We start from the raw sequence: 12,457 nt of genomic DNA on the forward strand, positions 1-12,457 counted from the left end.
AATGGCAATGGAATTTGGTACTTGGCAAAGTGTGTGCTGGGCTCTCCCACGTGGTGGTGCTTGAAGCACGTCTTGCGGAGTGTGCTCTCTATCATTCCTCGTGGCCAGCTGTCCTGGTGAGAGGAAGCTCCACTACTCACGCATACGACATGTCATGGTAGTAATAATAGCACTTACTCATATTTACATTTACATGTCTGGTCTTTTCTTAATCTGTTCCTCAGAAAGAAAAGTCAAATACTGGACAGTCTGGTTTAAAACCAGACACGTGGCAACCATATTTACTAAAACCTCACTGGCTACCAGGCAATGTGCTATTTGCATTCACATGTATTATGTGTATTATATCTTATTAAACCCTTGTAATGGTAAAATAAAATAAAATAAAATAAAGCATATTTCTAATAAACAGCATATAATTGGGTCTTGATTTTTTAAAAACCAAATCTGACAATCTCAGCCTATTAATTGGGATATTTAGGCCATTAAATATAATCTACATAGTTGGGTTTAGATCTACCATCTTACTATGTATTTTATTTGTCCCATCTGTTCTCTCTATGTTTGCCTATTTTTCTGCCTTCTTCTGTTTTTTGGTTTTTGTTTTTGCACTGGTAATTTAATTTTTATTTTTAATCTATTTTTAAAAGTTAAACAATTCTCTAAGACTTGTAATAAAAACAGCTTTCTCTGCTCCAATCCTTACAGCCTTGGACCCTACAGCCTACAGCTAGTTTCTAGTCTCTCAGCTATTTCTTTGCGCCTTGCACCTCCATATTCTGAAATTATAAACCTACACTGCCATTTCTTGAGTTTTTGAAAATGTAAACTTATCTATTGACTTTCTATCATGGGAGATTATGAATTTGCATTCTTGACCCATTCTTCTTCCCTTATTTCTTCCAAAAAATTGTATTAGAGATTTTGGTTAACTTAATATGTATGGTTTATACCCTTATGATTATGTAAATACTGTTCACTGATGAACTAATTATACTACTTAGAGTGTAATATGATCCCAGTTCCCTTCTTGCACAGCTTAGAATTTTTTCTAGCATTAATAATGACATTTTCTCCCAATTATCTTAGGCTCCTATGTGCTGATCATTGATTCCAAATTCTCCAACAAAATTGTAAGGCCCCTCTCAATATTATTTTCCACATAATCAAATGCATCAGGTCATGGACAATTTCTTTTAAATGTTTTCTCTACGAGCCATCCCCAGGGGGCCTGTGTCCCCCTGCTCTCTGGGGCTGTTTCTGCCTTCTTTTGAATTGAGAATTTTTTATGATTCCACTTCATCTCCATTTGCACCTTATTAGCTATACATCTTTGGGTTTTAGTGGGTTTTTTGGTTTGTTTTTTTTTTTTTTTTGGCTTGTTTTAGTGATTGAACTAATTGTTAAATGTAATTTAACTACATCTTTACTTTAGCACAGTCTATCTGTAACGTATCTATCTACATTACAGATTACTTTCTTATAACCCCTCTCACCCCTTATGCTATTGTATATTTTACTTCTACGTATGTTAGAAAGCTTGCAATATGTTTTTATATTGGCTTTAGTGAATTATCTCCTAAAGAGATTAAAAAATAAGAAAAATATACTTTATATAGCATATACTTACCATTTCTTGCATTCTTCATTCTATTGTATACATCCAGATTTCTACCCGATACCTATTTTTCATCTGCTTGTGAAACTTCCCTTAATATCTTACACTAAACATTCTCTGGCAATGAATTCTCTCAGCTTTTGTTAGTTTGAAAAGCATATATTTTTTTCTTGGTTATTAAATTAGTTGAAAAGTTGATTAACTAGAATTAATTTTTAAAATGTTGACAGGTTTTGTTTTGTTTCTTTCCCTCTCAAGACTTTAAAGATGTTATTTCATTTTCTTCTGGCTTATGTAGTTTCTTTTTTTTTTTTTACTAATTAATTTATTTATTTTTGGCTGTGTTGGGTCTTCGTTTCTGTGCGAGGGCTTTCTCCAGTTGCGGCGAGCGGGGGCCACTCTTCATCGCTGTGCGCGGGCCTCTCATTATCGCAGCCTCTCTTGTTGCGGAGCACAGGCTCCAGACGCGCAGGCTCAGTAGTTGTGGCTCACGGGCTTAGTTGCTCTGTGGCATGTGGGATCTTCCCAGACCAGGGCTCAAACCCGTGTCCCCTGCATTGGCAGGCAGATTCTTAACCACTGCACCACCAGGGAAGCCCTGGCTTATGTAGTTTCTGACATGAATTCTACTATCAGTTTTATCTTTGCTCTGTAAAGTATCTTTTTTCTCAGTTGCTTTTAAGATTTTTGTCTTTTTCACTGATATTCAGTAGTTTGATTATGATGAGCCTAAATGTCATTTTCTCTATGTTGGTTCTGGTTGAGGCTCATTGAGTCTCTTGGATTTGGGGTTTATAGTTTTTTATCAAATATGTACATTTTTGGTTATTACTTCACATAATTTTTTCCCCTTTCTCTCTTTTCTTTCCTTCTGGGGCTCCAGTTATACATATTTAGACCATTTCATATTGACATCCAGGTCACTGATGGTCTATTTCTTTAAGTCTTTTTTCTCTATGCGTTTTATTTTGGATAATTTATTTTGTAATGTTTAAAAATTCACTGCTCTTTCTTCCTGCTATATCTAATAGCTCTGCTAATCTGCTATTAATTCTGTATAGTGTATTTTTAAATTTAAATATAGTTTTTCCTGTCTACAATTTCCATTTGTGTATTTTTATTATTTTATTATTTCCAAATTATCTTCAAATTTTACTTTATATCTTTGTACATAGTTGTGACATCGACAGTATTTTTAAGTTCTTGTTTAATTTCATTATCTCTCATTACTGTGTCTGTTTCTATTGATTAATTTCTCTCTTGAATATGGATCATATTTTCCTGCTTCTTTTCATGCCTGGTGGTGATTTTTAATTGGATGCCAGAGATTGTAAACTTTACATTGTTGAGTACTAGATTTCATTGTATTCCTGTAAAGACTGTTGTTCTTTATTTTGAGGTGCATTTAAGTTACTTGCAAATTAGTTTCATTTTTCAAGGCTTCCTTTTACGTTTTGTTAAGACAAATTCAAGGGAACCTTTTTTCTGGGAATAATTTATCCTCACGACTATGGCTTGACCCTTCTTAGGACTGTGCCATGTGGTCCATGTTTGGGGAGGCCTATCCTCTCTGGATGGTGGAAACATAAACTATTTTCAGCCTTATGTGAGCTCAAGAAATGATTCAACCTACTGCTTCATAGTCATTGCTTCTCTGACCTCATGCATTTCACCTCATGGATGTTCAGGTTAATACACAGCAGAAGACTAGAGCGAAACCTCTGCTGTTATCATTTCTTTGCAATACATAGCCCTGCAAGCTCTAGCTGCCTAGACAGCCCCTTCCCCACCCCACCGACATGCCTGTGTTTACCTCTGCTTGAATTCAGCAGGCCCTCCAGACTCTGTTCATGTTTCTTCTCTCAGTGTTTCAGTCTGGAAACCATCACCGGGCAGTTGGCTACAGAGATTATAGAGCTCGCTTCATTTGTTTTCCTTGAGTCAGAGATCAAGTTTTATGTTGCTGAAAACAGTGTTTAACATTATATGTTGTTCCTGTTACAGTTAATCATTAATGGACAGAAGCAAATGTCTCTCTATATTTTTGCCCATATTCATATCCTTTGGTCTGTTGGATTTCATTACTCCTTTATTATCTTCCTGTAGAAACAACCATGGAATATTGGAGAGTGGAGAGTGGCAGCTGAAATGGAAAGATAGGCTCATATCTACTTCAGCCTTCTCTTCACCCACATTTCAGCTACAGTCACATAAAAGAAAAATAAATGATCCTTGAATATCCACTTAAAATAGATTAACTTATATTAATTAAAATCCTGAACCAAGCAAGTAAGGCATGTTAAAGTGTGAAGTTAAAGTTTCAGGGTGTGAAGACTTAAGCTTTTTTCCTTTCCGCATACAATTTGAAAAATCATTAACATTGAATAAATATAGAGACAAATGGAGAAAAACATCTATGAGCTTTAAATTCTTATCTTTCTGGGGTCTTTTATTAAATATCTATAATTACAGTAATAAAAGAAAACTAAAGTAATTTGTAATTTTAGAGTATATAAAATTTTAATTAAAAAAAATAGGTTAGGGACTTCCCTGGTGGTGCAGTGGTTAAGAATCCTCCTGCCAATGCAGGGGACACGGGTTCGAGCCCTGGTCCGGGAGGATCCCACATGCCGCAGAGCAACTAAGCCTGTGCACTACAGCTACTGAGCCTGCACTCTAGAGCCCACGAGCCACAACTACTGAGCCCACATGCCACAACTACTGAAGCCCACGTGCCTAGAGCCCATGCTCCGCAACAAGAGAAGCCACTGCAGTGAGAAGCCCGCACACTGCAATGAAGAGTAACCCCAGCTCGCCGCGACTAGAGAAAGCCCGCGCCCTGCTCACCACAACTGGAGAAAGCCCACATCCAGCAACAAAGACCCAACGCAGCCAAAAATAAATAAATAAAATAAGTAATTTTTTTAAAATAAATAAATAAATACATAAAATAGGTTAATAATACATAGGAGGACTTCCCTGGTGGCGCAGTGGTTAAGAATCCACCTGCCAATGCAGGGGATATGGGTTTGAGCCCTGGCCCTGGAAGATCCCACATGCTGCGGAGCAACCAAGCCCATGTGCCACAACTATTGAGCCTGCGTGCCACAACTACTGAGCCCGTGTGCCACAACTACTGAAGCCCACATGCCTAGAGCCCATGCTCCACAACAAGAGAAGCCACCGCAATGAGAAGCCCATGCACCACAACAAAGAGTAGCCCCTGCTCGCCGCAACTAGAGAAAGCCACGCAGCAACGAAGAACCAAAGCAGCCAAAAATAAATAAAATGAATAAATTTAATAATACATAGGATGCTTTACCTCTTGTAAACATCTTTAATAAATTTTTTGTGTGTTGCTAAATTGATAGATCTGAATCTCCTCATGCTTCTCTGTTTTTATATGCTTCCTACCAAGGAAAGCTGTTTTGACTCTCTTCCTGCAGCAGCTTACCTCCAGTTTATTTTCTTTCCTCCCTTCGCTCACTTGCCTTATCAAAGCAGATATTATCCAGGCAGGTAAAATGGAGAGCAGAGGCAGTTGTCCATATAATTCAGCAAACCCGATATGGAATTTTAGAGATTTAGAGAGACAGATTTACCCGTAATAGCCATCTGTGTCTATCAGATTCACCAGATAATTGTTCAACTTTTCACTTCCTTTTGGCAGGACAGACAGAGATGGAGTGAAGCTAAGAGAGAGGGTAGATCATCGAACAGATACAAGGACAACCTTTTAGGATAAATATGCTGTATCTTCTCTAAGGGGAAATTGTGACTTACTAATTTGGGAATCTGATCTGAGAATGTAATAAGTGTGTGAACCAAGGAGAATCAGTAAACATCATTTGTTTAGACCTTTAATATGCCTTTCATAAGCACCAGCCCAAAAGTGGATTAAAAGAAGATACAAGCAAATAGCTAGATTATCATTAGACTGGGGAGAAAAAGTTGAGGCTAGAGCAATTTTGTCATGGATATAGAATGAGCAGGGATAACAGGAAACAAAAGGGAGAGATAAATTGGCATTTCTTCAATTAGCAAAATGACGGACACAGATCAGGGCTGGAACCATAGTGGTTCTACATTTTTATGGTACTCTAGAAAGTTTTGCTAATAAAATTAAGGGCTTTTTTTTTTCAGTTAGAAAAATATCTGAGGAGGACAAGACTTGACATATGGATAGGAAAGTGTTTAAGTGGTAATCATCACTCTGTGAGGAATTGGGAGGAATCTATGTTGTATTCTCATAAACAAGGACTTTGACCTGGAAGTGGTGACTCCCAAAACAAGATGTAGCAATCTGGGATCCAAGTCTGTTCCTAGACCAGCTGACCAAGTCAAGCAAATACTGGTTTGTAAACTGTAGTGATCACGTTAGCCTACTCTTATATATCACAGTAAATATCACGTACAAATCTCACCACTGTTTTACAAGACAGGCATAGTAGCATAGCAAGACACGAAGGAGTTATGTGAAGATCTCAAGATTTTTCAGTCTAGAAGAATAAGAGTCTAGAGATAATTATTAAAATTTGTAAAATCAGGAAGGGTTTGGAAAGTTGCATAACCAATCTCAGAATACTAGACCAAGAGCCATCCCCCAGACCTTTGAAGAGGTTGTCTTAGTGTCAGTCGCAAGACGAAGCACGTATTATAGCGAACCTAAGGAATTTTTTTCTCAGGGTTTATACCAGATGAATAATTACATAAATTTAAGGAGGATTTCTATTAATTCGTGGTCTGCATGGGCATTTGGAACACATTTCTGACCTTTTCCAGTCTATATCCTTGAGTCACATCCCACTGCAATATTTTATGTGGTGCTACCACTGTCAGACAGAATATTGGGTTCACAGGATACCAACCCAGTCTGAGGTGACATGTCTTTTATATTGGTTTAAATAACTTGTCCTTCACCTTGACAAAGGAGTTTTATGATCTGCTTTTTTCTTTTTAAAAATTTTTGTCATATTAGCTCCCTTCATTTTTTCTCATATTTATTCCCTATGTACCAGTGTACCAGACCCCCAAAGTTCCAGTCTTCCTTTATGTCAAAGAGAACACAAGGGTTAGAAAATAAATTTACATTCTCCTATATATTTTTCAAATCTCAGAAAGCTTAAATCCAGTTTGAACTTAGAAGCTGAGTATTTACATGCATTCTGAAGCCATCAAATTGAATTTACTCTTCCAGAAGGTCATCTTAATGCCACAGTCAAAAGTTACCCGATGTTTGTGAATAAATAGCCAATATAGTCATTTTGGACTACTTTAACAAAACCACAGGGTAAACTTAGAATGAATAACCTACATTTAATTGATGTGGCTTTGGCAACAGACTTAGTTTTTCTTAGCTTATTTCAGCCATACAGCTGAAGAGAAGGATGTGCAAATAAAGAGATCTGTTCTCCCATCTGTAGTTAAGTTTCTATTGCCAATACCACACATAGCTTAAGATGTTTAGGAACCTGGAGAGAACTCATACAAAGACTCATTTACATGACCAATTGCATTATAGGAAAGTATGCCAGTTAGTAATACGGTATTACTATTAAACACCCATGAGTTGCTCTTTCTGGCTGGTGAATTGTGTTGAGTCCTCATTCAACACAATTTGAAATTTTGTTTGGCTGAAACTTTGTAGGTATGATTAAAGTTCTCAAAGTAAAACTGCGCTTGGGTTTTAAAGTTTTCCATTTTCCTAGGACTTACGAGTGTGGAAGAGGGGGAAAAAAAATAGTGATTAATGAAGTAGTTTGAATATATAAGAGAGTGTAGATCATTGCACAGAAGCAAGTGTAACCTTTTAGGATAGACTGAAAATCAGAGCTTACTAATTTGGGAATATTCCCTGAGAACGTAGCAAGTCTGTGAACAAAGGATAATTGGTAAACATCATTTGCTTAAGCTTTTTAAAAAGCCTTTCCGGTGCCTATTCCAAAATGGATTTCTTGGGAAAATGGACTCCATCTTTTCTATACATGAGGCAGCTTGCAACCAACTCCAAGTACTTTGCTCCATGTTTATAATCATTCATTAACAATGTGATCAAGTAACCCCCAAGGAAATGGTTGCCACATGGCCCTTGCTTAGGAAATAACCGGGGCAGTTGTTTAGTGAAATGTGCCCAGGTGCTGCAGTAGAGCACTGACCACAAAGGTGAAAGTTTGGTCTGTCTTCAATTCCAGACAGTGTGTGTATTACGTACCTGCAGGGGCCCTCACCTCTCCTTGACAACCCCTTCTGGAAACTTACAGAGTACCTACTTTGTAACGAGCATTATTACCAATGAGCTATGATTATATGATGTCAGGATCGTTTAAAAATTCCCTTGTTGTGACACAGCCAGCAGGTAGCCAAGCAGATCATCAAGCCTAGGCTTTCCCACTCTGAAGCCTATTGTCTTTTCGCTTCATTCTTCTGAATATTTAGACTAACTTGGAACTCAAGTCGGGTTTGCTTAAGCCTGTCCTATATAATAATCTCTATGGACAGATACATTAATAATACCAAGAGTTTTGGTTTATACATTCAAGCAATTAAAGATTTGTGAGATAGGATCTGTGAAAAAACAGTTGAGATACTTTAATCTGTAGAAGACTGAGGAAAAAATGAGTTAGTGGCCTTTCCCAAACACTCAAAATCCGTGCTAATACAGATTGCACTAACTTGGAAATTTATATTAACTGAAACAGTGCTGGAAATAAGCTTTTCCCTTTGCAGCTATTTTTAAATATAGTGTTACAATGTAAAGGAATAGTGTAAAACAAATTTGGAAGACGCAAGAAGAAGCCAATTAAGAGAACAAATTGTTTTAAAAGAGAAAAACCTCACTGTTTTGTGTAAACACATAGAAGAAGTTGCTGAGTAATCTCATCTGTTCGCTACAAATGGCTCCCAGGAACTTGCCTCTGTGCTAACTATGCATGCTGATGTTAAGTGTGATGCCGGCACTCAGCTTGGCATCTACACTCCCTGAGGATGAGGGCAGGAGGAATGAGGCCAGACCTGGGACCTTCCAGCCCAGTGATGCTTTGAGGTAGGGGCGGGGGCTGAGGCGGATACTAAAGCCACATTCCCCGCACTATCCTTCGTCTTAGTCACTGACCCTTGCTCTAAGGGCTTGGAAGTATTAAGAAATCTGTCTTTCAAATATTCAATAATTCTGAATGATCTTATCCCCCTGGCTATCTGAATTACTGAAGTCTGGCTGTATGAGAAATATAGCTGCACAGAAAAAGGAAGTCAGCTGTTTTCTCTGGTTGCTGAAGTGAGAACAAAAAAACAGCAGATTGGGATTTCAAAAGGAAAAGTTCATATTCAATTTAATTTCAGGAAGAATTTCCTAAAGATGAGAGCTTATTTCATCCACCTATTTTTTCATTACACTCCGTGCTAACTATGTGTCAGGCTCTGTGCTGCGCGTGGGTGATGGCGAATAAATCAGGCACTCTCTCGGCCTTTCGTTATCATCAGCTCTATTAGCATATAATTGCCGTTCTGTAGAATAAAGGCGATGTAGAGTCAGGAACAGGCTTACATGGGAATTCTGAGGAGATGGATAAAACCCAATCTGCCCCCAGGCTGCTAGCAGTCTAATAACACTTATTTTGAGAATTGCTGCCATTTTCTGAATAATAGCTATGTACCTGTTCCAGGCCTCGTGCTATGTTTATGATGTGCTATGTTTCTAGTCCTTAGAGCGCCCCTGTGATGGAGGTTATATAATCTAATTTTCATATGAGGAAACTAAAGCCACCTGCTGGGGCACCTGGTCCAGGAGGAGAGGGCTGAAGCTCGCTGATGAGCTGAGTGGGGATTTTGTACTGCACATCCTAAGTTAACAGTTGAAAAACCCCTGGTTGACTTGTTTCTCCAAAATGTCTTCTCTGCCACCATCCCACGCAGAACGTCCCCCTTCTTGGCAACTCACCCCCCGCTGACTCATCCCCCCTCTCAGGCACCTATTAAATCCCTCTTTACTGAAGCTTTGAGGCCAGACAGTATTCCTAACACAAACACTCTGAACGTTCTTTCCAAAAAAGAAGGACCTAAAAATTCTCCTGTCAGCTGCTAACAGACTACAAAGCTGTCCATCTCCTTTCCTGCTGGAGGTATGCAAGATAATGCATCCAAGGTGACAGGAAAAGAAGGTCCCGAATCCATTCTGTAAGGAAGAGATCCCCTACCTTGCTGACGTGCCCTGAACGGACCCCAGGTGTGCTGAGATGTTGAGCCCTCAGCTCTCAGGTAGCCGGGGGTCCCGGGGCAGCTGGTGTGTTCCTCAGTGACCTGTATGTGTGTATTTCCTATGTGTGCCAGAACTTTAAAAGGACTGGGAAGCCCTGCTGTAAGTCATCCCGTGAAACATCTGGGGCTTGTTGGTGGTGATAAGTGAGAGAACTTACCTTAAGAGACAGAAGGCAAATGGGATGAGGAGCAGTCATCAGGGTAGGAGGAGTCATTAGTGACCTTGAGAGAATGAAACCCGCTGGTCCATCTAGTGATCCAGCCCTTGAACTCATTAGCAAGGCCCTGTTGACAGCTGTTCTCACAGCCACAGCGTGAACCTAAACGTGTTGTGAGGTCAGAACTGAGTCAACTCATTCTGGATGCAAGGCTGGCTTGTCCCTTTGAGCTTTATTTTTATCACGGCCATTCAATTATTTTGTGAGTTCTTATAATCCCCTGAGGAAAAAAAACTGACTTCAAAAGTACAATATCTAATACTTTTTCAGATTACAATATTTTTATGAACTGTGAGTGCCTTAAAGAAACTACATAAAGAAGGTGTCAGCATTTTCAGTATAAACTCTATTTCCAAAGGTTTATGCATTCTGGAGAAATTTGCTTGAGGGGGAAACTTGGCATATGGTGTCTGAGTTCTTGACTGTCCATACCTCATTTCATAGGTACTACAAATGAGTCCTTCAAATTCACTGCATTTGGCATCTGTAATTTTTAGAAATAAAAAGGTGGCTTTAATAACAGGTGATTTCTGCGTTTAATGTCAGTGCACACAATTCTTAGAGGATCAAAGAACTCAGGGTTACCAGAAGTCCTGTTTTATAGCTTCTGATTATGGCAATATTGTGGAGGGAAAGAAGGGAAAAGAAAATAGTATAAAGGGACAGATACCAAAAAATGCTGGTGTCCTCAGATGGGCACCAGAGCTAGACTTCCTTTATCTTTCTTCCTGCCCCAGATTTCTCCCTGCCCTATTTCCTGCCTCGCGTTACAGGCCAGGCCAACATACATGGGCTTTAGTGTCTGGGGCCTTTCCCCAGAAAAATCACTGAAAAGGTTGCCAAGAATCCTACTTTGCTTTTTGAGTCTCCATTTGAAGGGACTGGATTAACTCATAAAATACCTATGGGAGAGAGAGTTATTAGACAAAGCCAAAAAAATACTGCCCTTGTAGACAATGCCTATCACCAGGGCCAGAGAGATGAGATAAGTGCCAGAAAAACCCTGGCATGGAAGTCTGCAGATGCGATCCAAGAGGATGGGGGAAGAGGTACCAGACAATTGTGGTTCTCGGGAACCGTGCAGATGCCGGGAATGCCAACTGTTAACTCCATCCCATCAGGATGGGAAGCATGGGAACCAGCTGGAATTCAGGGCCAGCACCAGTTCCATAGGAGAAGCTGGGCGCACTGGCCAGAGGCAGGGGGCCCTTCTGTGCGCTCTCAGCTCACAAGCCTGCCTCAGTGGCTGCTGACTGAGCAGACCCCACTTCTGGATTTACCTGAACTTTTTGGCAGAATCAGTATAGCTTGGTGGCTAAGAGCTTGGTCTCTGTATTTACGTAAGTCTGGATTCAAATCCAAGCTCTTTATTTACAGCATACAGCCTTGGACAAGTTAACCTTTTTGAGCCATGATTTCTCATTTGTAAATGGCAAGGATAGTTCTTACCCTTTAAGGTTGAGAAGATGAAGGGATGATACAAAGAAAGCAGTGAACTCCTAGCAGCGGCCAAACTGGATGATGCGTTTTCACAAAAGGAAAAGAGCCCCTGATGTTGCCGTGCTGAGCATTCTTTTGTCCAGAGGTAGGCATCCTGGAGATGCTGGGAGGAGACTATTATGGCAGGCAGCCTGGGGCACGTAGGGACCGACCCAGCTGTTACATCCCATGAATCTCTGATCCCCACCCCTGAAGACTGGGTCGATGCCGATCCACTAACTCCTGTGTGAGACTGAAATAGTTCAGACATGTAGAATTGCCCCAAGTACAACATATGGACATTGTTAAATATGAGGAGTGTCGTATGTCTAGGCTAACATGAAGAAAGGACACCAAATTCCGAATAAGAAGATCTTTCTTTTCTGGCATGGCCTTCCCACGCAAACAGCTGATTATTTCTCCAAAAGGCTATTTTGTAGCAATTGAGTCTGCTTAATTGAGGAGAAAATGAATAGAGAAGATAATGAATAATCTCGAAAGCTGGTTGAGAGGAAAGCTGACCAGGTGGAGGCCCTGAAATGAATGGAACTAAAACTTAGCCCTTGTGGTTCTGGGAAAGATCTCAGACGATAGCCACGGGATTCAGGGCTCCTGGAGCCCATGATCAGTCTTTGAGATCAGATGGCGTATGAGATAGTTAAATGGCACCATAGTGGAGAAAGGGTATCTGTATCTTCCTACTAAATATCCCTTTGGAGACTGAATCCTCTCTCTTGATAGGGACTTCATCTTTCTAGTGCTTCTAAAGCCAAGGACCAAACCTACTAGAACATATAAAAGCCAACTCTGTACCCACCCCGACCCCTTTGTTTTCACCTTAGTATTAGGAATTTCCCAGAATTCTAGTACTCAGAGCAAAGACGTTTTG

The 12,457-nt window shown here is 39.8% G+C and overlaps 1 protein-coding gene across 18 annotated transcripts in view; it reads left to right on the forward strand.

Moving 5' to 3' along the window:
* The window catches only part of NCKAP5 (NCK associated protein 5), a 1,102,730-nt gene that overhangs the window by 1,038,726 nt on the left and 51,547 nt on the right, over positions 1–12,457 (forward strand). The window contains exon 16 of one of the 18 annotated variants that reach the window (XM_082397779.1): positions 5,289–10,604. The exons of 16 other annotated variants lie outside the window; for them this stretch is intronic. In XM_082397779.1, the coding sequence (XP_082253905.1) occupies positions 5,289–5,308 (20 nt within the window). In that variant the 3' untranslated portion in view covers positions 5,309–10,604. Of the gene's footprint in view, positions 1–3,724; positions 4,987–5,288; positions 10,605–12,457 lie in introns of those variants that run through there. One more of the 18 variants, XM_082397778.1, reaches the window with a different exon arrangement.

The sequence above is a fragment of the Balaenoptera borealis genome (assembly GCF_965194805.1).
Source record: "Balaenoptera borealis genome assembly, chromosome: 6".
Taxonomy (NCBI): Eukaryota; Metazoa; Chordata; class Mammalia; order Artiodactyla; family Balaenopteridae; genus Balaenoptera; species Balaenoptera borealis.